The sequence below is a fragment of the Electrophorus electricus genome, chromosome 15 (genome assembly GCF_041902795.1).
Source record: "Electrophorus electricus isolate QZ-2024a chromosome 15, ASM4190279v1, whole genome shotgun sequence".
Lineage (NCBI taxonomy): Eukaryota > Metazoa > Chordata > Actinopteri > Gymnotiformes > Gymnotidae > Electrophorus > Electrophorus electricus.
In genome coordinates this window covers 19,321,699-19,348,502 of record NC_137511.1, presented here as the reverse complement: position 1 = coordinate 19,348,502, position 26,804 = coordinate 19,321,699, and the positions used below count along the sequence as shown (strand labels likewise).

The window sequence follows — 26,804 nt, the reverse complement described above, 5'->3', positions numbered from 1 at the left end:
CACCGTAAGCACTTTATAAAGGTTAACGACGTCAATATTAACATGTTAGAATATACTGCCATCTAGTGGTGTGGAACAACACACCTATTACGGGCTCGCAAAGCAAGATTTTTTCCATAGGAAAACATAAGCAGCAACTATAGTCGCTGAGATGTTCTGTAATACGAGGGGCATGTCCTGTTCTTCTGCCTTGGAGTTCATGTTTCCTAACTGGGCAATTACATTACAGGCCACAGTATGCTCAGACTAATACAAGCATAGGAATACATGCATATACACATGCACACACACAAGTGACGAAGACACAATTCGTATTAGATTTCATTTTTTATTGTCAAATTCAGAGTAGAATACTTTAAACATACACATACAAAGTCAGAACTGCTCTAAATACAGTATATCATTTCGATTAATCCCCCATAAAGTATTTGTCTTACAATTTCTCAAACATTTGCAAAACCAAAAAGCAATTGCTAAAGTATTTATTCTGCTATTTGGATCAAATTAAATGTATGATAACACAAATGCACTGACATTCAAAAGTTAACATATCACACCTTCAGTTTTAAGCCTAGCCTGTATAGTAGACTGACAGGATGCATACAGTAGAATGGCAGACTGAGTAGAGTAGACTGGCAGGCTATGTATGATAGAATGGCTGGGTGTGTGTGTACAGAAAACTGGCAGGGTGTGTACACTGTACAGTAGACTAGCAGGCTGCATACTGTAGACTAGCAGGCTGTGTACGGTAGACTTGCAGGGTGTGTACGGTAGACAGGCAGGGTGTGTACGGTAGACAGGCAGGGTGTGTACAGTAGACTAGCAGGCTGCATACTGTAGACTAGCAGGCTGTGTACGGTAGACTGGCAGGGTGTGTACGGTAGACAGGCAGGGTGTGTACGGTAGACTTGCAGGGTGTGTACGGTAGACTTGCAGGGTGTGTACGGTAGACAGGCAGGGTGTGTACGGTAGACTTGCAGGGTGTGTACGGTAGACTGGCAGGGTGTGTACGGTAGACTTGCAGGGTGTGTACGGTAGACAGGCAGGGTGTGTACGGTAGACTTGCAGGGTGTGTACGGTAGACTGGCAGGCTATGCACGGTTGTGCATTCCTCATACCTCACAGCCCTGAGCTGTTTTATACACTGGTTCATTATAGTGCAGTTTCTATAACGCACATCTAAATGCAGGTTTGTGCATGCATATCCAGAGTATCTACTCTTACAGAAAAACAGAGAGCAAAAAAGAGCAAAATATATGGTGTAAGTTTGGATGTATATGGTGTGAGATTGGATGTTTATGGTGTGAGATTGCTTGTTTATGGTGGGATTGGATGTGTGCGTGTACAGGGAGAAAATAATATTTGCGGCAGTGGGGTTGTGGCTGAGTGTCATCTGCAGGGCAGAGAGACATCCCATTTGAACTTGCGTCAGTGTGTCATTAACAGTAGCTTCCATATATGCTGCCTTCTCTCCCAGTAGGCTGCTTGGTGGTAGCTCAGTGTTTCAAGTACTTAACTTGTAATCAGAAGGTTGCTGGTTCAAGCCCCACCACCGCCAAGCTGACACTGTTGGGCCCCTGAGCAAGACCCTTAACCCTCAATTGCTCAATTTGTACTCAGTCATAACTGTAAGTTGCTTTGGATAAAAGAGTCAGCTAAATACTGTAAGCGTAATGCTGGATTTAGAGAGCGAGCGCAGACACAAAGAAAGAACCCATACACAGAGCCTGTTGCTGAAAAGAAAATCTTCCTCGTGGCTGTTTCCTTTTTGTTGCTTTATGCATAAAACATAATGAGGCTCTGTGTCATACTCCTGCTACTGTGCCCTTCCACCTCATGACACCTAGCACAAGCGTTACAGTCCTCTTTATAATAAAGGCACTCACACAATACAAAGTTACACAGAGTGTCTGCTTATTGTCTTAAGTTTAACTAAATAAAATTGGATTTTGCCCTTAATACAAGCTAAGAATACAGATGATATTCAGTAGGATGGGAACGCCTTTCAACGTCCTTCAGGTTGCCTGTAGTCCCATGAGACAAGTAAGCTTTGTTCTATCTTTCTGGATGTTGCCATGGTAATAGGTTTTCTTTCTACACCTGATCATCTTCCTGCCCTTCAGCCGACCTCCCACTTGTGCAAATGATGACATCCTCGTTCAAAGGTACGTCTCTTAAAATGAATATAACTAACTTGCGTTTACTTTTTGCGTTGCACAAATCGCGATCGCATTCGGTCTGTACTCTGCCAGCTATGGTTCGTCCTGCTTACACTCGCCACGCGCTGGGCTTTCTGTTCTGTCCTCCTCTCCTGCTGAGTCAGCTGTTGCTTCTCCTTTCACCACGTGCACTGACTGATGATCTGATTGGTGAGGCGTGGTGTCATCTGGTGGCTCTGTAGGTAATGCAAAGTTAAGTTCCCAGAGGGATGTTGAACCAGTGCTATCATATGCTGTTGACCACAAGATGCTTTCCGGTAACAAAAATACAGAAACGATGCTGCATACACGTTGGACGGGTGAATGCATCTCACCTCTGCCAGAGTCCAGGGGATACTCCTCTTTTGCTGAGTTTTCTGAAGGAACAGTGTCCTCTTCAGGACACTGCATGTAAACTTGCACCGCTGGTAGTGAGGTAATAGACACAGCAATCCAGAAAGAGAGAGTTAGTTTAATAAGCAAAAAACAAAAGAACTTCTAAATACGCTAGGGCCAATTCATGTTTGGTTAATGTGTTTTGGGTTGTTATATCATTCTCCAAGTTAGAATTTTGCCATGATCACAAAACACTGCTGAACTTGAGTTTGCCACAAAAAAATATTATTTCAGTCCTTTAATAACTTACTCTCTCCACTCGCTGGGCTTTCTGCTCTCCTCTGCTCTCCTTTAGAATCAGATGTTCCCTTGTCACCTTCTCCTAGTGTCTCGTGTAGAGGGATCGAGTCTGCCTCCTCATCTGTGAACTCACACGCTGACTGGTCATCTGATTGGTCAGATATGACATCATCTGTTGGATCTATGGGCAAGTAAGTTCAAAAAGGTCATTATCTGAAAACGCCCATTTAATCAATTGTTCTCTATTCATCTGTTTTCAGCCAAGTGCTTGGCTGAACTGTATGGCTGTTCAAACATGTTAGTGAATGGGTAGATGGGAATGTTAGTGGATGGAGAGGAATATTAGTGGACAGATGGGAATGTTATTTAATGGATGGATGTGAATGTTAATGGCTGAATGGGAATATTGGTGGATAGATGGGAATGATAATAATAATAGTCAGATAAATGCACAGAGAGGTGAAAGCATGCGTTTCACCCCTGGAGGAGTCCGGTGAGATGTCCTCGCCATCTGAGACGTCTGGAGACAGCTGCTGGCTCTTCAACATCTTCTGAACCGCTACAAAGATCAACGCAAAGTAGGACAGATTCAGGCAGGGACCGTGTGACTTCGCTTCACTGTTAATTTCCATAATGCCCTTTATCATGGCCATGTGGAGACGGGAGTCTCAACATGGTGACACAGTCAGTCAGGAAGTTACAGTAAGACAGAGGGACACAGACACAGAGACTGAGAAAAGCAAAGCTTAACCACTAGATCACTGTGCTAGTCTAGTCATAAAGTACCACAGGACTGCCTGGTCAAGTGTGGTCATCAACCAAAGAGCTCAAGCAGTAGTCATCAAGCAAAGAGGACAAACATGTGGTCAGTCTTTTAAGCACTAAAATACAACTGAACAAACAAATCTTAAAGATCAATCCATGTGTAACACCATGCCATTAAATACTCATGCCCCTCTCTAGTGTCACATTTTTACAGGGAATTAAAAGAATAACTCATTCGGTGACAGTGATGTAATGGGTAATTAGGGTGTGCATGCGTGGCTTTTTTAAAATTCATCTATTTGTTTTACTCAGCTTCTGCTGTACTGTAACCGAAGCCTGCTGGTGTCGTTCCCAGAGACATGTAAAGAGAGTGAGTGAGTGAGAGAAAGAGAGAGAGACAGAAATAGAGAACAAAGAGCACAGGAATAGACACAGAAGGGTTGGGGAGGAAATGCTGGTAATGTCAGGCTCATAAGGAGCTTGTCATCACTTTCCTTCAGGCCCTGGGGGAAGCGTTCTCAAGTGGAGACTTCTCCTGCCAGAGCAGCTCCACCTCTCAGATTTCTCTAATCACTGGAGCCACTGAAGGAGAAGATCACCTTGGAATATAACACAGGTAATCAAGAAAGCAGTGAGACACTGCACTCTCCCACTCAGTCCCTCTGTGTGTGTGTGTGTGTGTGTGTGTGTGTGTGTGTGTGTGTGTGTGTATATATTCATCTGTTTTGTTATGACCAGCTGTTAGCTGTGTGCGCCCTTCAGTAATCCCAGACCATTCATTCCCTGCCCTAACTTTGAGTGAAGGGGTGTTAGATTGTTGTTACCTATGCGTGAAGGGGTGGTAGATAGTTGTTACTATTGTGTGAAGGGGTGGTAGATTGCTGTATTACCTTTGAGTGAAGGGGGCTGGTAGATTGCTGTTACATTTGACTGAAGGGGTGGTAGATTGCTGTGTTACCTTTGGGTGAAGGGGTGGTAGATTGCTGTGTTACCTTTGACTGAAGGGGTGGTAGATTGCTGTGTTACCTTTGACTGAAGGGGTGGTAGATTGCTGTGTTACTTTTGAGTAAAGGGGTGGCAGAATGCTGTGTTACTTTTGAGTGAAGGGGTGGTAGATTGCTGTGTTACCTTTGAGTGAAGGGAGCTGGTAGATTGCCGTGTTACCTTTGGGTGAAGGGGTGGTAGATTGCTGTGTTACCTTTGGGTGAAGGGGTGGTAGATTGCTGCTACATTTGACTGAAGGGGTGGTAGATTGCAGTGTTACTTTTGAGTAAAGGGGTGGTAGATTGCTGTGTTACCTTTGAGTGAAGGGAGCTGGTAGATTGCCATGTTACCTTTGGGTGAAGGGGTGGTAGATTGCTGTTACATTTGACTGAAGGGGTGGTAGATTGCTGTGTTACTTTTGAGTAAAGGGGTGGTAGATTGCTGTGTTACTTTTGAGTGAAGGGGTGGTAGATTGCTGTGTTACCTTTGAGTGAAGGGAGCTGGTAGATTGCCGTTAACCTTTGAGTGAAGGGGTGATAGACTGCTGTGTTACCTTTGAGTAAAGGGGTGGTAGATTGCTGTGTTACCTTTGAGTAAAGGGGTGGTAGATTGCTGTGTTACCTTTGAGTGAAGGGGTGGTAGATTGCTGTGTTACCTTTGAGTAAAGGGGTGGTAGATTGCTGTGTTACCTTTGAGTGAAGGGGGCTGGTAGATTGCTGTGTTACCTTTGAGTAAAGGGGTGGTAGATTGCTGTGTTACCTTTGAGTGAAGGGGGCTGGTAGATTGCTGTGTTACCTTTGAGTGAAGGGGGCTGGTAGATTGCTGTGTTACCTTTGAGTGAAGGGGGCTGGTAGATTGCTGTGTTGTCTTTTTCAGGCTTCAGGACTCCATTTTCACAAACTGCCAGCTACCACAAAATTAAAGACACTCTTAATTGCAGCAGTCATCATTTTTCATGTCAATGATATCACCTTTGATGTTATGACAATGATAAGAGCAATTGGAATAACTCTGATTAAACCACACTTATGCTTTCATAAATGTTTTCTTTTTTACTGGTTTGCATAGACATGTCCATAGAAATTAGAAGATACCAATAATCTAGGAGAAGTAAGTTTTACTCGTTGAATATTCCGCATGCATGTAATGACCTTCAGTACAGTGTTTTTTGACTTCCAGAGTTGTACATATGCAGCGCTCATCTGCAGGTGTGTGTCAGCACGATCTTACCTGCTGGCGGGAACTGTCTTCCTCTGGGGACATGTGATCCGTCAGCCGGAACAGAGTGGCCGGTGTTGGCCTCCGACGCCGAATCTAATTTTAAAGGAGAAATCATCTTTATTGCGTATGTAAATGTATAACAAGATAATGGTAATCTAATAATCAATTTCCTTTATGATAACAATCTTTTCCATCCAGGAGAAATACTGCTCTTGTCATTTATTGCCAGGGATATAAAATCATTTGTGCATTTCTGGCTTGTTTACTGTGTGTATGACGTATATCACAAATTTATAATCTGTTTATAAAGGCAGTTCTGGCAGGGAACTTTGGCAGCAGTTTTATCTTACAGATATTTATAGATATTTCTTAACTTTGTGAATAAAAAAAAAAAAGATAAAATACTTAATTGGACCCTCAGCCTGATCAGTCTGATGGAGGCTATACAGTGATTTGGATGCCATAGTTTTAAAACTCTGTGTTCTCTCGCTACGAATCTTTTCCCATGACATCAGGCTGGTGAGGTGTGACAAAGCAGGCAGGCATATATTAAAATTCACCACCATGAAAATCTGACATACGAATCATCACCACCTCTCCACACGCACAGGCGTCATTCCCAACAGGGATGTGGTAGGTGGGAACCGACTGACATATCCACATGTCATATTGTTGCCAAGGTAACAAAGTGGGCAGGAAGTACAGGACGCCATGAGATACATTTGATCTGAAATTTGTCCTGTCATAGGTTACATTAATTCTAGACGACTTCCAGTGTGAGGGTGGAGTGAAGCAGAGATGGAGGAATTCCTGCAGTGCTCCACCCCTGGCCTTATAATTATGCTCTGTTATGACTTTCAGACTTTATCTATGTTTCATTCCTGTTCTGTTCAATTTAATTTCACACAATTTGTTACATTGCATAATGCTGTGATGGGATTATGAAATCTCCCATGGGATTTTCCTGTGCAGATGTTTTGTTAAGAAAACAGAAAAGGTTTATATGGATGATGACATGATGGGTTTTCTAGAAAGCGGGAAGCGCTCCTGAGACATCTGGAACACTCTGATGATGAACACATTTGCTCAGTTTCCATCAGCTTTAGGTATGTGTTCAAATGCCAGTTGGACTTCCTTTAACAGCTCTTACTTTTCATTCACAACCAATGTGATTTATGTTAAAACATGCAGTATTCTTATTTTTGTTTGTTTATAAACGCACTACAGCAAGGCAAATGTCTTCCCCGTGTGCATGATGCTTTCAGAAACAATACCTGACATGTTAACTGGTATTCTGAAATAGCCCAGCTCTACTGGGGAAGTGTGTGTGGTTATTGATGTACAGGTTATAGTTCCTTTGAAAATGTGAATACCTACCATTTCAACTCAGTCTGTAAACTGTTACTCTTGAATAACCATCTGTTCAGTCATATCTCTTTGTAATTACCATTCCATTGCCAAGGCAACCGTGCCTTTCTCTCGCGTGTTGGCCTACATCCTGACTATGTTTTATATATATATCCTCACCCAACCCCAGCACTTATTCCCACACACAGCACCATGCCGGCAAGCTTACTAGTATCTGTTATTAGTAACATTCTGAGCTCATACATAGCTTGAGACTTATATAACCCCAGCAAAATGAGCACAGTGATCCACTAATTTTCCATAAAGGAAAAGAGCTGACCAAGAGTAGTGATCTCAGTAAATGACTCTAGACTACGTTAGCTGTGATTACTCTAGACAACCCCACCTGTGACTACTCTAGACTACACCACCAGTGACTAGACTACACCACCTATGATTACTATAGACTACACCACCTGTGAATACTCTAGACTACACCACCAGTGACTAGACTACACCACCTATGATTACTATAGACTACACCACCTGTGACTAATCTAGACTACACCACCAGTGACTAGATTACACCACCTGTGACTTCTCTAAAGTACACCACCTTTGATTACTCTATACTACACCACCTGTGTCTACTCTAGATTACACCACCTGTTCTTACTCTAGACTACAGCACCTGTGACTACTCTAGATTACACCACCTGTGACTAGACTGCACCAACTGTGGCTACTCTAGACTACAGCACCTGTGACTACTCTACACTACAACAGATTTTAAGGAGCTTCGTCTAGTACTTTAACATTGAATTCAATCTGGTTACTGGATATTTGAAAAATTTAGAAAGTGTTAGACAACATCCCAAAGCTCATAGAATATATGGCCATGAATGAATCCTCTCCTTCCGGCTTTAACCATGCTCATAACGCCCATCCTAATGACCATGGACCTGGTGTAGCCACAATATCTGACCAAAAACTTCAAAGTTAAATATTCCTATGGAGTTGTAAAAAAATAAAATCAAATAACTTAGGTGTTATTCATTCTGATCTCTCATTTGACACCCATACACCTATGTAATGTTACTAAACTGCCTTATTCCATTTATGTAGGATTGCTTAACTGAGACATATACTTTCATTTTATTTCATAAAGATTGTAATGGTCTTCTAATTGTGCCCTCAAAATGCGGGTGTCTCTTAGTTCCTACAGTTAGTAAGATTACAGATGGGGGTAGAGCCTTCTCATATGTAAAGCCCCACAGTTATGGAACAGCCTTCCAGCTTTAATCCAAGGGTCAGGCCCACTCCCATAGAGCCTACGCCCCTGGTCATAGTTTTCTGATAATCTGAGATGTCGGTGTTGTCATCCAGCCACTTCCTGTGTTCACTCAGGCTTGTGACTATGATGTGGGTAGAATGCAGTCACAGTCTGTTGACCTTTACAGATCTAACTACATCTTTCTGTTTGATCTGCATGTTACTGCTGAGATGTGCCAGCACTGTTTTAGACCTGCCAGTAGATGAACTGATGCAGCCATATTTCTCCACCCACTCCATCTACTCCAATGGATGCAGAAAAAGCTCACCCACCCTAGACCCACTGTAGAAGCTGCACCCACACTGAACTGAACTACATGGACTATATATAATGTTGGGAGTTTTTCCTTGCGCCTGTCTCCACTAGTTTTGTCATTAAGGATCTGTTGAAAAAGTACTAACCTATATAAATAAATTTCACACACACACACACACACACACACACACACACACACACACACACACACACACACACACACACACACACACACATACGTTCCAATAACCTGGAATCAACCATTTGCCAGTTTGCAAATTCATTAGTATTCAGCAAACATTCACATTAAGTGGCTATGCAAACATAGCCCGTCATCCCTGTGTTCAGCCTGCTCACCTTCCATGAGACCCCACGTCAGCCTGTACCAGACCCCACAGACAGACTCCCACAGCCAAACCCTGCTCAGGGGCCTATTCATGGGAAAACTTCAGAGTGACATTCAAGTGTGCCAACACAGACGTCATTTACATCAAGTGTTGACAAATGCATGCAAAGGGTGATTGCGGGGGTGAGAGGGTGAGTGTGAGACCCATGGATCTGCTCTTAGTGGTCCATCAAAAGCAGCTGTGTGGGAACTACGGGTCTTCCAATATGTTGACTTTGCTTGCTGCTTCATCATCATACCACTTTAGTCACACATGCATGCATTCACACTCAGTAATAAGAATCTGACCTTATATTCACTTCATTCAGTTAGATTACAAAGTATGTGGGCGGGGGGAGTATTTTTAACCACTCATCTCCTTTTTCAAAGTTACACTTCTGGACTTTATGATTTTCTTACCAAAATAGCTCTCTTGATCATAACTGCACCTCTACATAACATCAGTAGCATGCACGCTCCATCCATTTCTCTCCTCCTCTCCTCTCCTCTTCTCTAAACTTCTCTCCTCTCCTCTCTTTTCTTGTCTTCTCCTTTGCTTTCTGCTCCACTCTTCTTTCTCTTCTTCTATCCCCATCTCCAGATGTAACTGGGTCATAACACGGCAGCTGAACTAGTTTCTCACCACACACAAACACACACCATCATGCGCACAACCACACACACAAACACCCACAAATATGCACAAGCACACACACAAACAAACATATGCATACAACACACATACACACACAGTTGCGCACAATCACACATACACAAACATGCATGCATGCACACAACCACACACACAAACACACACGTGCACAACCACACTCATACAGGTGCACCAAAATGTGTATGCCTACACACACAGCAACACACACACACAGAAACACATTGGCACAATACAGAATTACATAATCTGTTGTCAGGCAGATTGATACACAGTCCAGGTCCCATGAGGGATGGAATTCACTTGCAATTATATATGCGAGGGGTGAACAGTGGTTTGGCACTGTGTGTCAGTGTCTGTGTGGCCTGTAGCGTAGTGCCCTAATACCACAATTTCTCTAGTAAATGGAATCTGGATCATCTAATGTAAGCATTTCAGTTCAGATATACCACTTAACGACTGGTTAATGACTCAACCTAATTAGTCCAACTAAAGCCATAGTACAATTACGCACACCACACATCATACAATTACAACTTACTATCAACATTCATTTCATGATCAGCATACAGTAGAGTTATATAGTAATAATACCAAGAACTGACAGTAGCCTAGTGTAGTTTAAAAAGACTCAAATTTATGTGGAATTTGTTGTAATTATAATAATGCATAGTGATTTTGGCAGTGCCAGTGAAGCTCCCTGTTTATCATGCCTCTTAAATGAAAAGCAACTGTTACACATTGCCAAAGTGACTCACAGTTAGTAGCTGTGAAAAATATCAGTGGGCGAATCTATTTCAGGCTACTTGTGCAAAACTGCGCTGCAAATTCAGTAAGACCCTGGAGAATTCAAATCTTGCACCTGACAGTTATAAAGCATGTTGTCATGGGCTGTCAGGCTCCATTTCTGCCTGTCTCCTTCCTGAACTACTCCAAGTTGCTTCTGAAGTACGGTCAATGACGCATAACCTAGTTCAGAAGCTGCGGCTGCCTCTTGCTTGCTTTTATTCAGCACCACCAGCTCTTACCAGCTCCACCTGTCTGGGGTCCAGCTGGGAAGGTGCAGCAGAAGGCACAGAGAACTGGATCTTCCTTCGCTCCTTTGCCTCCCTGTCCATCACAGCAGCTACAGCCAGCCTCCGTCCACCAGCCTGGGTGTCCTCCTGTACTGGGGGCTTCGCTGCACACCAAACTTCTCCCTCCGTGTCTACTTTGGTTTGGCGTTACGTGCAGCACCTCTCGTGCTCCGGTTTGGGTGTGAGAGGGATCTTCTTCCTCTTCCTCAGTCTGTCATATAGTTGCAGATCTTCCTGTTCACTGTCCTCCTCTGGGAGTAATCCAGGAAAGTGGTTCTCTCCCTCTCACCCTCACCCTTTATCTCACTCTCTCTCTCTCTCGTTTTTGTTTCTCTTTCACTCCCTCTCTCTATCCCACTCGTGAGCTTTCTCTGTATCACTTGTCTCAACCAGCACTGGATTACAGAGAGAGAGAGAGAGCACTGGCAGAAGAAACGCACGCCGTGCGGGAAAGGATCCGAGGGCGGGAGAGAAGAGCCAGTGAGGGGGGAGAGGGAGGGGTAACAGGGAGAGACCGTGGTGAGACACTGAGAGAGAGACCGTGGCGAGACAGTGTGAGAGAGCGACAGTGGTGTAGCGCAAAGATGTGGTGGGGAGAGGGAAAGAGGGAGAGAGGGTGGTCAGACATAGAGGGAAAGAGAGAGATGGAGTCAGAGGGAGCGAGAGTAACAGGAAAGGTGAGACAGTGGGAGACACAGGAGGAGGGAAGGAGGAGGGGTGATGTGTGTGTGAGAGAGAGAGAGTGAGAGAGAGAGAGAGGGAGAGGGAGGGTGTTTATGTGTCACCTTAAGGTGATGGTGACTGGCAAAGGCATCTGGAAATATAATTGTGCCTGATTTGCATGTTCTATGCATGCGTGTGTGTGTTTGTTTATGTATGTTTGCATGTTTCTGAAGGCCTCTTTGTCCACACAACATCCTGGATCTCTCTTCACAAACACGGCACAGTAAATGGATAAGTTTAGGATAGTGTGAGAGCAGAGACACGAGGAGCATAACGCATTCTGTGCCGAACTGGACAATAAACACATTGTAAAAATTTACATGAACGTTGACTCACAAAGATTAGCAGAATATTCACTCTACCCATGCAATAGCAATGCTCATTTCTTTTATCTATTGCAAAAAATAGAAAAAAAAATCTATGCTGACATTTAAACCAAATGTCAACATATCAGAAGAGAACACAGCATATAATGAGGATATTCACAGAATTTTGTAGGGAAGCTTGTAGACAGTTTTTTTTTTGTTTGTTTGTTTTTTTAAACAAAGAAAGCAAAATATATAGATGGAAAATGCCCAAGAAACTACTAAAAATGGCCTACGGACATCTCTACATTTTCACCCTTATAAAAAATGCTAGAATCTATGAATATGCATGACTTTATGTGGATTAAAATGAACCCCCAAAATACATATGCACACATTACTGTTTTTGCACTATTTTTATGACATACTATGCTAACATGAAATGGCCATAACAACCTTTTATATTTGAAACTAAAAAGGGGAAAGAGTTGATGTATCACAATCAGCTTTTAACTTTGCTGACATTTGTTTTTGATGCCATTGTGACCTGGAACTTTACTACAGTGCAAGCAATGCTGGCACACACTGCTAACCACCTAGTCAACTGCTAGTAAACTTTATGAATTGCTAACTTACTTTACTGCAAGGCTATGACTATGCACAGTTATGCTATGACTATGCACAGTCAGTTGCCTTAAAGATGTTTTTTAGATAGCTAACCATACTGGCAGTGAGCAGAAAGTCCACAGTAATTTTTGGAGGCTATTAACCTACAACACAATCTACTTTTGAGGAAACCAGTTCTGATGTCATAATAAACTTCTTTACTAAGCTACATGCTAACTGTACAACCAGAGTACCAAAAGGCAGAAATGACTTAGCTGATTTAGCTAGCAGGCTAACAATAAGCTATACATAACAGCTGAGACATGGACGTTTATAAAGGTTTTTTAGACACCAGTGAATAAAATAGCTTTGATAAATACACTTGGATCCTTGGATGCTGATTAGCATATTGGACCATAAACTTTTTTTTTTTAACCTTTTTTTTTGTGACATTAACATTGGCCTCATATGTAGTGCCCTTCAAATGTTTTTCTTCTACTACTTTTTTAGAAGCATAGTTTGTCCTTTCAAAGGAAAAATGTGGAACAAAATTGATCCAGACATCAACCTATATAATCATAATAATCACTGAACAAACAGACACATATGTAGCATTCAGAGACTCATGTACAGGTAAACATCTTACATGAATGTTCCAGCACAAACCTGGATTCTCTATCTGATCAAGACATCTAAAGGTGTGTTCAAAGTACTTACATAGACAACTAACCTAACAATCAGACAGAATCTCAAATAATCTCACAGTGGACGTAACAAGCAAAAAAAGTACAAAACCAGTTAATCTACACAAAATATCATTGCAATCCAAGAATCCACAAACACTATACAAAAACAATCATGAAATGAGCATGACCCAGGCATAAAGTTGACCATCTCTGTCAGTGGCATCCTTAAATGGGCCCCGGTAAAGTGATGTCACACACAGAGAGAAGGAAGGCAATGGAAGAGAAGGACTGGAACAGATGGCCAGGAGGGACAGCTGAAGAAATGGACTGGAACAGGAAAAATATGGACTGGAGGGACATCTCAAGAACTGGACTGGAACATGGAACAGATGGACTGGACTGTAACTTGGAACTGACTCAGATAAACAGGATACCAACACACAGTGGAGCATAACACTGAGTGAACAGTATGAGGAATGTAAGAGTCAGAAGGCTGTTTACTGCCCATAGAATGGAGAAGGACAGAATGGTGGGAATCTGGACTGTTGAGGACAGTTGTGGCATTTTTTCAGATAAGAGGAAAAACAACTTGGCCATCAGAGCTGCAAACAATCAGTGTAAAACTTTTTCCTGATCTCTGGAAGTAAGGAATGGGTTCAATTCTTAGAGGCTTTAAAGGTTACACTACTTCTCCAAGATGTTTCCATTTTTGAAGCTGATTGCTGATTGATTTTACTTCTCTAATTGCTGCAAGAAAATCCAAAAGCCACAAACCCTCTAGGTTATGAAACCTGTCTCCGTAAATGATTTGTTTGTCTTTTGAATGCGCTGTGCTGCTTATATGTAAAGATATGTTGCTGACCGTTAGTAATTCAGGTTTTCTGTGATCCACTTGTCAAATAGCAAGCTAAAGCACTGTGGCATGGAAAATTCACAACATAGCCTTCATCTTTGTGCACAAATGGGGCATGCTTTTATTAAATGTTGGGATTCTGTCCAACAGAATGGGTCTTATCTGTGATGGAACTGAATAGCATGAGCAGAGCGTTGCGTTGCTCACTCGCTGTGTCACGGTGATCAGCCTCCCTTCAAGGGGTCACACTGCATAACAGCAAATAATCACAAAACCACAGAAGAATTTGAATAGCAGAGCTGCTAACAAGTTCCAGTCTCACACTTCAACCCATCTACTTTTTTTCCTGTATATATTACATGTTGGTAGAGCTATCCCAAAATTTGGAATTAGAGTTCATAGTTATATTGAAGATTTTGGTTTCTCAAGGCATATATTGAGAGTAGAGTAACTACTCATGTAACTGGTACTGACCTAGTGTTAGTTCCACTTGGACAGCGTGACTTCTAAGCACTTCCCTCTCTAGAAGCATCCAGAAGCATCCAGAATCTGGATTCATTTTTAAGCTCTGACCATCATGCCAAGTGTGTGCTTAAGCCTTTCTATGCATGGCTTTATAACCTGTTCACGTAACTTTATCTTTATTTGAGTGGCTGAATAAGCATTCATAACCATAGACAGAGATTATTAATATTCATAACCATAGGCAGAGATTATTTGAGGGTCCTTCACTTTTATTTACCTTCCTGATGAGCCCTGCAAAGAGCTTGCGATGTTCTGGTTTATGGTATGAAATGAGTGGGCGGGGCCCTATGTAACGCTTTATATGACACAGGATATTTGACATCATATCCTGTGCATAATTACGTTTATGCATGAGAGAAGAGTAGTCAGTTCACTGCCTAACTGTCACAAAGGCCTAAGTTATAGCTATCCAGGAGTCTGGTCAACACTGCTAAAATCCACACAGACCCATGTGAAGTGAACATTAGAGGAAGCACAGCACACCATGTTTTGAACATTCCAAACCCCTGAGCATAGCTGTCCTAGAATATACTGTAGAGGGAGAGGGTTTGACTCCATGGTATTACTGAACCAGACAGGAGATGCAGCCAATAGCCCTCATATGATAATCTTTCCAATAAGAATGATGAAAATATGTATGTGTGATAAGATAAGTAGCACTATTTTATGAATAAATTATTTAGTCTCACTGAAATATTTCAGCTAACGTCTAACTGGCATCTAGCATGACTAGCATGGAGGCTGAAGAAAGTATAGGCTATTATTGAAAAGATTATACTGAAAAAAAGACACAGGAAACTGTTAATTGCAGAGAAATGCTAAGTCTGAATTACTTTTTAAAGGTACGTTTTTCAAAGTATTTGGCTACTTAAGATCCAAATGACTACCAAATCAGCAAATTAAATGTGCTCTGTAAAAAGGAAAAGTACTGAAGGAAACATTTTCTAACTGGACTTAAAGACAGCTGCATTTGGGCCATATTTAACATTATCAGGAAGGTTGTTCCAGATTTTGGCAGCATAATAACTAAAAATTGCACCTCCTTTTTTGGTTCTGATTTTAGGCACTATGAGCTAGCCAGTTCTTAGTGCTCTGAGAGGTCTCTTGGGTTTGTACTCTACAAGTAGGTCAAAAATCAGTGCTCTCTGCCACTCAGTGGTTTTGATACTATTAGAAGTCCTTTAGAATCCATCCTGTAATGAATTGGTAGCCTGCTGGTTATAAATTATTACAATGCATTAACAAGCCTAACTGCATGTTGTACAGTGACAAGCATCACTGGATGATGTACAGTGACAAGCCTAACTGGATGGTGTACAGTGACAAGCCTAACTGGATGGTGTACAGAGATAAGCCTCGCTGAATGCTGTACAGTGACCAGACTAACTGGATGGTTTACAGAGATAAGCCTCACTGGATGGTGTACAGTGACAAGCCTAACTGGATGGTGTACAGAGATAAGCCTAACTGGATGGTGTACAGTGACAAGCCTAACTGGATGGTGTACAGAGATAGGCCTCGCTGAATGCTGTACAGTGACCAGACTAACTGGATGGTGTACAGAGATAAGCCTCACTGGATGGTGTACAGTGACAAGCCTAACTGGATGGTGTACAGAGATAAACCTCACTGGATGGTGTACAGTGACAAGCTTGGATAGTGTAAAACGGCTTCTCACTGTACACCAGCCAGTGAGGCTTATAGTTGAACTTGGAATTAATCATTTCTGTTTGAATCATTATGTGTACTGTATAAACAGGGTATGTGGAAAGTGGTTTGTCCTGTAATTAAAACGTAAAAGGTACAAAACGTTTGCTGTACTCGAACTATTAGGTTAATCAAAAGTGGCTTCACAAGTATGATAGGGTTGCTCTAGAAACAACAGCAGCGCTGCTGTCTACCCAGCATTTCAGAAGCATGCCTGACAGGTTAGCAGCACGTGCAAAATAACTGCCACGCCTGAAAAACCACCTCCTCTTAGAAAAGGTTCCTGATTAGTTTTACAGAGAAATATGACTTTGTGTTATCACAGCAACTACTGTAGTGATAATGTCCATGAGGAAAGCGCAGTTCAGTCAAATCACCTGCTTTGAGCCCAAGGTGAATCTTGACATGAATGGTAGCATGAGTGATATTCGACACATTTATATATTCATTTTTCTAAAGCCTGAATAAGTATACAGATAGGAATCTACATTTTAGACTGCAGATGACGAAGGTTTGCATTATCTCAGCTCATGGCAGTTTTGTAACTTTTGGCCAATTAAAATTTTATTACAGTTTTTAATGTGCCATATTATAAGTGGGCTATTGAATAAAACAACATTGACAAATTTTTCACATTACTTATTTAGTAATTATATTTTTGCCATGACTTGTATTATATATTTATAAATTACACACACAGACATTATGTATGGCACTGAACACGCATAAAACATGACATTTTTTTCTAGAAGTTAGTCAACTGAAATAATTTGTATTGTTTGATTCTGTAATGTAATTTAACATAACTAATGTAAATGTTATTACATATTTACAACAGTGTCATAATGCAAGCCTTGTTACTAAGACATGAATGATCAACTTGTAAAAAATGGCATAATCTTATGTACGTACGGTTCAAAATTTTTACTGTATATTTCTTTATCCGGTATGAATAGCGTTAGAAATCATACATGAATCTTTCTGCAATTGAAAAGTTCTGCCACCAGGTGTCGTGTTAGAATCACTTTTCACTGATCCAAAAAAAAAAACTAACTCCGAGACTGTTGTCACGAAGGATGCCTACTTTATGGTTGCGCTAGATGGCGCTTTGGACACGAGAAAGGGACAGAACAAAGTTCACAACATAACATCGATGTGAAAACGTAAGAATCAGCATCTTTTTAGAGGGGACACAAAGTAGTTTTGATGCGTATCAGGTAATGCACATAACACATCAATAGTGATTAAGAGTCAAGAGTACCTGAAAAAAAAAAAATGTATATCAACTTACAGTCAGTTCAAAAATATAAGGCTATTTCATAAAATGCGAAATCATTTAATTATGTTCAATTCAGAACTAAAGAGCTGTGCCTTCCTTTTTCATTCTGATCAGGAGCACGAGCCATCATCGCTCTCCAAAGCCAGAGCGATGCCAGAGGAGCAGTCACGTTCACACTGTTGACTGGTGCGTAAAGGAATAACAATACACAGACAGCAGATGAAAACCTGTCCCAAAGAGGACGTGACATGGCAGCAGAGGGCACAGGGATCCCAGCTGACTGCCCCTTGGCGGTGACTCTGTGCTGGGTGTGCTGCAAAGCTCTCCTTGAAGCCTATAAGTCTATTCCTTTTTCAATCTTTATTAAGCTACATTGTCAACGGTTTGCTATACCAAACAAGAGGCACTTGTCCTGACCGTGCACCCTGGAAATGCCATGCATTTTGGGGAAATCTGGGAAAATTATCGTCTTGTACAGGTCTTGTGTCTGTCGCTGTGTTCGTTATTATAATACAGTTATTTATTCTAATATTTTAACTGCTTAAAATGCTGGAATTATAGGCAGGTTTTTCGTCCGAGCAGTGTTGCGGCATCATTAGCAAAGAAGAGCATGCTTGTAAGATCAGCTAAGGTTTATGGAAAACACTGATCTCTGAAGTTCTGCAGTACTGACGAACCCGCAGCACTGACATTGCCAGCGAAGAGTCGGGTTTGCCCAAACAGACCTCACAAAGTCATCATTAGAGAGGGAGCCTTCATTAACGTGTCATTATGAATACTCTTCGCTATTTACGCTGACTGTACTACAAACCCAGCACGTGCTCATCCGGAGCAGTCAGTTCCATTTAATTCATTCATAACTGGCAAGGTTTTGCATGTTTCATTTTTTAGACTAGTTTTCATGCAGGGTGACAACACTTCTGCACCCAAACATGGCACAGGGGAGACTATATTTCTTTCCCCACCCGCTGCAGAGCTACAGTTGGCTGGACTGGAATGGCAGAGTGGTTTCAGTGCCACTTTACAGCCGTGCTGGTGGGCATGCATTCGGGCACAGATCAGGCACAGCCGTGCTGATGAGGTGTCTCCACATGCCACTGTCACCCTTGGGCTGAGCACAGTGTGTCCCTGACCACGGCAAGTAGGCAGAGGACCCAGGATGAAGGACTGCAGTATGGCCTAGACACTACACATGGCAACATATGGAACACATACTCTGCACACTTAGAAAGTGTTTCTAATGAGTGGCCGGAGGGAACACACAATCCACACAGTTAGAAAGTGTTTCTAATGACCGACCGGTCTAATGCAGTGTGTGAGTAATTGCACACTGATGCAGGTTTTTTTTTGTTTGTTTTGGCTCTGTGCCCTATCACATTGGATTTTAAATAAAACCCTGACTTTGAGGTCAGAGTATTTGAGGCGATAGTCATTAATTTGAACGACACAGGAATCACAGTCCGTTTTAAAGCTGCTGTTTTGGGGTCATTGTCATGTTGAGCGTTTGACTGTAAACCTTTTGGAGTGGCCGAGTGGTCAAGGGCTGTGACTCACAGCTGAGTCCAGACACTGAAAGTCTTCCCTGCTGATGCTCTGCCCAGACCCGTTGGGATATTTGATTGGATGTTTGTCTTTTGCTTTTTAGTAAACTGTATGCTGGTGTCTCTGTCCCTAAGGCTTACCAGTGGGCAGCAACTTGTGGAAAGCCCAGAGAGGCTGTACCAGTATGGTCTTCTCATGATGGCTGTGTTTAATACATCTTAACCTACACCCCTTGTAGTGTTTTGGATCAATCTGATAGTTTTTGATCTCCGTTCTTCTCGTGTGTTCCTCATAGTATTTTTCAGTCAGTTTTTCATCAATGTTCTTCAATCAGGTTTTCGTTTCACCTCATAATGACCCGATTTACTTTGATCCTGAGGTTGAGATGCAATGACAGCAGACTCTAGATGCCAAAAGCATATCCAGAATGAAATTGAAACCTTTGTTTTCTCTAGACTTAACTCTAAACCTTTGTTTTGTCAAGAATTAACTCTCTCTTGTGCATGAAGTGATGCAGTGACACACATCTGGCTAAGAAACAACTGAACAGTCTTTGGTCCGCTTTGCATGGTGCCCTGAAATGGGTCAAGTGCGTATTAAAAAAATAAATAAAAATTTTATAGTATATGTTGTACACGTCACCTATCTGCAGATGTTTTATTTATGTGACAATGGCAAAAAAAAAAAAGACCTTTGAAAAGAAATGAAATTACATAAATATAAAAACATAAACATTATTGTTGCTGATGCAATAAAATGACTGTGCAAATAATAACATTTAAAATTTTAATTTGTATTAAAAATAGATTTTTTTCTTTTTAAGAAATAAAGGGAAAAGGGAGGAAAGAGAGAGGCTCTCCAGATCTGGCGTCGTGTCAGGGCTGCCACATGCCAATTCATAATCTCTCTCATTTCCCGCCCTTGACCACAGACACCTTTCTGCGCAACTGCAAACAAACAGACTCCCCCACCCTTGCAACACACAAACACGCTCACACGCGCGCGCAAGCACTGCCGTATTAGCTCATACCTTTTGTCACCTATGGCTATCACGTGCTGTTGGACTGATGGTGGTCCATGTTATGATGAATTCTTGGAGGGGAAGAAAAGTGAACATCAGACTCACTATTAAGCGTCGTTGCTCTCGTTCATTAAATTACCCCCCACTTTTTCTATTTAAAAAGAAAAAGAGATCAAGCTCTCCCTCTTTTGTGATAAAGGTAATTATTGTATTCAGGCAGATATACCCCCTTTCTTTCTTTCTGAGTCTGTGCACGCTCGAAGATGTTCATGTGTGTCCATTTTTGCGTCAGTGCGAATGTGTGTGTGTGTGCGCGCGTGCGCGCGCGTGTCTGTGTGTGTGTGTGTGTGTGTGTGTGTGCGTGCGTGAGCGCGCGTGTGTGACGCGCGCGAAGCCGCGCGGCAGCGCGACAGATGGCTGGCTTCTCTTCCCTCGGGAAGGCAATCTCTGCGAATGCGGGCGCGTGTCAATCACCCGCTCTCATGTGATGGCTCCTGCCAGTGACGTGCCCACCATATGGCCTGGCATCAGAGCCGGTATGTAACCCTGCCTGCTAGCGATGCCACACCGTCTCTCTGCGCGTCCGGGGAAGGAATAACGCACGTCGGATCACACACGCGTCTCGGCTCCAACTCTTACCGGAGCGTCCTAGCGGGGTGCTAGTCCCCGAAGATTATGTAGACGGACGCGCCTTCACCCATCGAAGTGCACTGCGAAGGAGGTGAGTTTATGGATCGCTATTAAAAAATAAAAAATAAAATAAGACAATTACTTTTGTCCATTTTATGGGGATTTCGTAAAAGAGATCTTTTTTTTCCCTATTTGCGACTGTGGAATTTACTGGGAGGGTCCCTTTTCGTAGCATTCTAAATAATAGTCATTTACTGTGAAATCTAATCAAAGACACGCATCTAATCCTGTGGTAACCGAAAAATCCGATCTGCCTGGCTCATTGTAAATGTGAATCAATATCGTCGTTGGTATTTTACACTAAAACGTCTTACGGAGATGCATGTCTATCTGATTATATTCCGTTAATTTATGTGTGATTTGACAGTGATAGGCGTGCAGTTCTCATTGTCTGAATGAACGGAATGATTCCAAGAACAAGAAACCGCAGAACGTGCAGAGCAATGCATCTTACACCTCGCGGCTCTTTTAAAACACCCTTACGCAGGACAGGGTGAAAATGTTTTAGGTAGTTTTGCTTCACTTCACACCTAACAGATGTCTTTGTTTCTTTTTTTAATTAACAACGGGAAGGTCAGACTTAATGGTTAAATTAACGTTCTCTCCCAGACAGAGCCAAGGCTATTGGTACGAAACCAAACCATTTTGTTTTACAAAATTTGTTATTTGATCATAATGCAGAAAGCTAGTAAATATATTAAAATAATAATAATTAGACATAAGTTAAACATAATGACGAAACAATTTTGCTGACAGTTTTTATGCTGTTGTATTGTAAAGTTTTATGCCATATAACAAATGTCGTAATGTTTCTATTTTATCGCATTTCTGTGTTACTGCTATGTGTCCAAAAATATTTTATAATGAAAGTCTACTGCACGCAAATAATATGCGAACATAGCGGCCTTTATAACAGTGTAGCCGTAAATAATCAGGGATCTTTACCCAGTGGCGTAGGTTTCATTTCAACTTTGGGAGGGGGGGGGGACACCTCTCACACCACCCAACCTAACACATTATATGACCAGTGTGAGCAGGAATTACCCCCCGCAATAAAACTACGCCTCTATGTCTTTATGTCGTGAACTTGACTCGTGTCAGTTCTATCACCTTTTTCGTTTCGGATTATCAGTATTTTTGTTTTCCACTGGATGACACAAAGATGGTAAAGAAGATGGATTTTTGCACTACATTCTTCCCATCATGATAATAGCTGTGTTGGAATGCAGCCAGAATGCGGGGGTGGGCGGGGGTGGGGGAGAAGGGGTGGGGGGAGCCTAGCCGGTGCTCAAAACGCCTCTCGAGACCCAATGATAAGGCCCGCGTGCGAAGACCTGCTGCGAGGGGCCACACGGGGCCACGTGGAAGGGGAATTAGGGAGTAAGACCGTCTGGCGATGTCTGTCGCTCTCCTCGATTCGGTAGCAAGCTCGGATCACACTTGTCTTCCACTGAAGACACGGGAAATTATTGTCAAAATCGAATTCCATAAATCGCTCTTTTGTTGTTATTTTTCTAGCTGTTATATGGCCTCTTGCCAGATTTCAGTACTAGTGGTCTTACCTGTTGACTTGTGAGATGGGTATAGCTTACCCTCTGTTGTGGTTTAGCAAACATCGTATGAGCTTGATACTGAGAAATATTACCTACCTCAAATTTGTTTACAGCGATGGACTGCATTTTTACATTCTGATTAATATTTCAAACCAACTGTGAAGACTGCGTGCGGCACGACCGTTGACGTTTTATCGTTTAATCAGCGTTTTTTTTTCCCCTTCCTTTCATCTGCGTTCCAGTGCCGCCGCCATGTTGACAAGATTATTCAACGAGCCGTCCCTGCTGCCGGACGTGCAGAAGTTTCCGGGCTGGGTTGACGACAGCGGGAGCGAGGACTCCAAAACCAAGGACGACGAGCAGGACCACTGTCGCCTAGGCGACGAGGACCTGGACGAAGGAGACATGAAAGGCGGTGGCAGCCGGGCTCAGTCGGAGATCGCAGGGGAGGAGGACGACGATGACGACGACGACGCCGACGAAGAAGACTGCGGGCATGAAGGCGACGGCGACAGGCCCAAGAAGCGCGGGCCCAAGAAGCGGAAGATGACGCCGGCGCGCCTCGAGCGCTCCAAGATGCGGCGTCAGAAGGCCAACGCCAGGGAGCGCACGCGCATGCACGACCTGAACTCCGCCCTGGACAACCTGCGCAAGGTCGTGCCGTGCTACTCCAAAACGCAGAAGCTGTCCAAGATAGAGACGCTGAGGCTGGCGAAGAACTACATATGGGCGCTGTCGGAGATCCTGCGCAACGGGAAGAGGCCGGACGTGGTTTCGTACGTACAGACTCTGTGTAAAGGCCTCTCGCAGCCCACGACCAATCTGGTCGCTGGCTGTCTACAGCTCAATTCTCGGAATTTTCTGACAGAACAGTGCCAGGACGGCGCGCGCTTTCACATGCCCAATCCGTCTTTCTCCATGCACGCGTACCCATACCAGTGCTCCCGTCTGTCGAGCCCTCAGTGTCAGTCTGGATCCAACACGCACAGCCTCCGGAATCACTCTTACTGCTCGGCCTATGAGACTGTCTATGCCGGGGGTGCGTCTCCTGAATACAACAGTCCCGATTATGAAGGCCATCATAGCCCCCCGGTGTGTGTTAATGGCAACTTTTCTTTGAGGCAACAGGAACCTATCTCACCAGACACGGAAAGAGGCTATCATTATTCTATGCACTACACCGGTCTGCCCGGATCACGCACGTCCGTCGCGCACGGTCTCGCTTACGGCCCTTCTGGAGCGCGCAGCGGCGGCGCGCATTCTGAAAACGTTCCACCATTCCACGACATGCACTTGCACCATGATCGGGCGCCTGCGTATGAAGAACTGAACTCCTTCTTTCACAATTGAAAGTGTATCATCAGTCATCGTCCAATATCAATGTTGACTAATAATTTACACAAAAATTCATATAAAATTGTCGTCAGTGCTCGCAAGCCCCTTCAGAATCCACGTGTACTGCGGAAAACATAGTGATTTTCTAAATAATTGGACAGTTATCTTGCTTTTATTAATGTCATCACGGAACTATAATGGACACGTGTTGAAAAATTAATAAATGAATTAAAACAATCGAATTGTTTACCATATTTTTTCAGTGTGAATTTTAATATTAAAATGAAGGCAATACTAACATAATAACAAAAGGAATACTTGAATAAATAAAAGTGAAGTGTTAAATGAATTAAACAAAATGAATCCCTGTACAAATATACAAAAACAGGGGTGTTAGAGGCTCTACTTAGCGAAACCAAAGTAGACTATGCCTTTGAACTGAAAAAGAAGGACTCGATGTCACCATGACAGTCTTGACAAGAAAACACACCTACTGCATTCACATGAAAAATTAAATACAGTAAATACAGTATATACAGTGGAAAATGAGATAAATACTCTTAATAATTCCTACAGGCTACGCCTATATCAATCATGTCATTTTAGTTCCGATAACCTTTCCGAGCTGATGTTGTTTTTGTCAATTGATTTGACATTTTAAGAACTTCGTGACGCACAAAAGTGTAATCTATTTTTTGAGAATGTATCTAATCAGGTATACCGCTTTTGTGCAATCCTGTTTGTTTATGTTTTGTTTACTATCCTTTAGTATGTTTTGAGAGAGTGACATTGATTTATTAACGTGTAAGCCTCTGTCACAACTTTTTGTGTTGCTGGACTAATTTGTGCATGAGATTACATGCAACGCGCGGTGCGTGCTAACCACGGACATTCACTGTGCCTAAAGTTCGCTGTTCAGTCATTTCTTGTAGACACGAATCCCTGTCCCGTCATTAATACATTTTAATACATTATTATCTCAAAACTATTCATGGTCATGTCTTTCGGACTATAGCGTAGCGGGTGGATTTTAAACAATAGTTCTTATGTTCTTGCCGAGCGAGAGTGAACCTGGACAATGTTACTTTGCCCGTAAAAAGACGAAGCTTTTTATGTCAAATTTAAATTGGGGTAATTGCCAATCATTACTTGAAAATAAAAATAGCCAACATGACTAATATTCCACACACTAGTGTAATCAACTGGATAACATTAAGCATAACTATGCGGCAACAGACACAGTTTATAGCACATTTAAGCATGACGTTGCAGAAACTACAGAGAGGATATTGTTAAGGTCTATTTAACCTGTGTTTAAATTTCTAGAAACGTAAATTAATATATTGGTGAACGCATGACCTGGAACGCAGGCTAAATGTTCAGTTGTTTGCTTAAAAAGATTGGGAATATCGAGGAAATCAAAACGAAATGTTTCTGAAGAGTGTCATTGCTAATTATGTAGAAGGAATTTTAAGGTTAGAGCCTGCATTCCCATATCTCAGATCGAGCAGGCCGAAAACAAATGGTAACGGATATTAACAGGTTATCCCGTTTAGATGTGTGAGACTTTTGATATGTTGTGTGTTTATAAAAATCTGTCACTGAATATCACTAAATGTATTCTCGTTCCATTAACCATACACCTTCTATGTTATCTATCAACACTAATGGTTATGATTTTATTATTATTATTATTATTATTATTATTATTATTATTATTATTATTATTATTATTATTATTATTATTAATAATAATAATAATAATAGTAATCATAATAATAACAATTATTATAATAACAACAATACTACTACTAATTATTATTATAAATATAAATATATATGTAAATCTAAATATAATAATGCATCAGTTAAGATCTAATCAGACCTACAAACAGACTTGTGTATTTCTCATTTAAAATGTGAATAATTAATTATATATTTTATTCTTAAATCGCCAAATAAAATAAGTGTCATATGTATTGCTTGCCTTGTATATATTTTAACTATAAATTTTAAAAGGTGGAACAAAATGGTATGAGTTTGGTATGACGTTGAGTCCAGTAAATCCAGTAAAAATCCAGAGCACCGCGGTCTCATTCAGAAATATGTACGGTACGTCAAAGGTGTGCCCTTTTCTCTCTCTCCAGTCCGTCTATAGTCAAAACATTTCAGAAATTCACTCTAAAAATAATATAATATCCTGCGCACCCAGTCCCGGATTCTCCGCAACACAGGGTCGTGTATGACAGATTTAATACCGTTTCCTAGAGTCACACGGCATATCAAAAGTGGTTTTAGGTGAATTGGGCGCTGTGCACAAGGGGACAGGGGAAAGGCAGGCCTAGCATGTAGTCGAATTGCAGGGTAAATCCTTACAGAGCAGCGAACAGCAATTGCCCCGGACCAGAGTCTCCGGAGGAGGGATGGAACCCTGCCACCGTGGCCGGTTTGGAGCGCTGCCCCGGGACCCATATGCTCCACCAAAGCGTCCAGGGCGCGATTAGGGGCGGACAGAGCAACTCCACACGCACACCAGTCGTGATGGGCGACGAAGCTGCGGCGACTCGCCCAAAAACAATAAAATTTGACAGTCAGATGCATGAGGATTACGCGTATTCATTTGCGATAATTAATTTTCACATATTTTTTTTTAATCAATCTCATAGTTTATAGATTACAAAAATAGCATTAAATGAACTTAAACATTGTTCGTGGATTCTAGTTGCCAGTTAATTTAATATTGTATAATTTAATATTCATATGGACTCGGCAGGAATATTGGCGATAACACTGTTCTTGCATTTGTTGCTTTAGCCTAGCGTTGCAGTATTGCAGATGAAGAAAAGCAGAAATCTGAGAATATCCTACAGGTATTTAACTCCTAAATTCGGGCTACTCAGCGAGTATGTCATGCAGTCTATACACACACCATAAAAACTAGTTTGATCACTTGTAGCAGAAAGCATTAGTCTCATACAATTTTAGCAAACATTTAATTTAAATTATTTGTATTATTGGTATTTTTGTTGTTTCATTTGAAAGGGTGCTGACCTCCAGAACCTGGTCGAACTAGTCTGTGGCTCTGTCCGAGCCGTTCGACTCCCTCATA

At 42.0% G+C, this 26,804-nt stretch overlaps 2 protein-coding genes and 1 long non-coding RNA gene across 3 annotated transcripts; 1 reads left to right on the top strand and 2 right to left on the bottom strand.

Annotated features, from left to right (window-relative positions):
• Positions 1-314: 314 nt before the first annotated feature.
• LOC113576874 (uncharacterized) lies at positions 315-11,509 on the bottom strand. The gene is made up of 7 exons (XM_027009215.3): positions 10,823-11,509; positions 5,814-5,897; positions 5,415-5,490; positions 3,313-3,393; positions 2,845-3,015; positions 2,534-2,623; positions 315-2,395 (listed from the first exon to the last, which is right to left on the bottom strand). Exons 1-7 carry the CDS (start codon positions 10,910-10,912, stop codon positions 2,253-2,255), a joined length of 735 nt encoding a protein of 244 aa, XP_026865016.2. The 5' UTR covers positions 10,913-11,509; the 3' UTR covers positions 315-2,252.
• LOC145651314 (uncharacterized) lies at positions 3,733-5,266 on the bottom strand. Its single transcript, XR_014117181.1, has 2 exons — positions 4,490-5,266; positions 3,733-4,198 (listed from the first exon to the last, which is right to left on the bottom strand). It is a non-coding gene; the product is annotated as an uncharacterized LOC145651314 (long non-coding RNA).
• A 9,033-nt stretch (positions 11,510-20,542) lies between the features above and the next one.
• On the top strand, positions 20,543-23,932 carry neurod2 (neuronal differentiation 2). Its single transcript, XM_027009173.3, is given in 3 exon segments — positions 20,543-20,724; positions 20,727-20,838; positions 22,603-23,932. Coding segments are annotated over 3 exon segments (1,311 nt in total). The 5' UTR covers positions 20,543-20,633; the 3' UTR covers positions 23,711-23,932.
• The last annotated feature ends 2,872 nt before the right edge of the window (positions 23,933-26,804 follow it).

Bases quoted from the DNA above. Each gene is read 5' to 3' on its own strand.
- LOC113576874 (XM_027009215.3), bottom strand. From the start codon at position 10,912: ATGGACAGGGAGGCAAAGGAGCGAAGGAAGATCCAGTTCTCTGTGCCT. The intron at 5,898-10,822 runs GTAAGAGCTGGT...CTTTAAAATTAG, and splicing joins ACCCCAGACAGGTGGAGCTG to ATTCGGCGTCGGAGGCCAAC. The intron at 5,491-5,813 runs GTAAGATCGTGC...ATTTTGTGGTAG, and splicing joins AAGACAGTTCCCGCCAGCAG to CTGGCAGTTTGTGAAAATGG.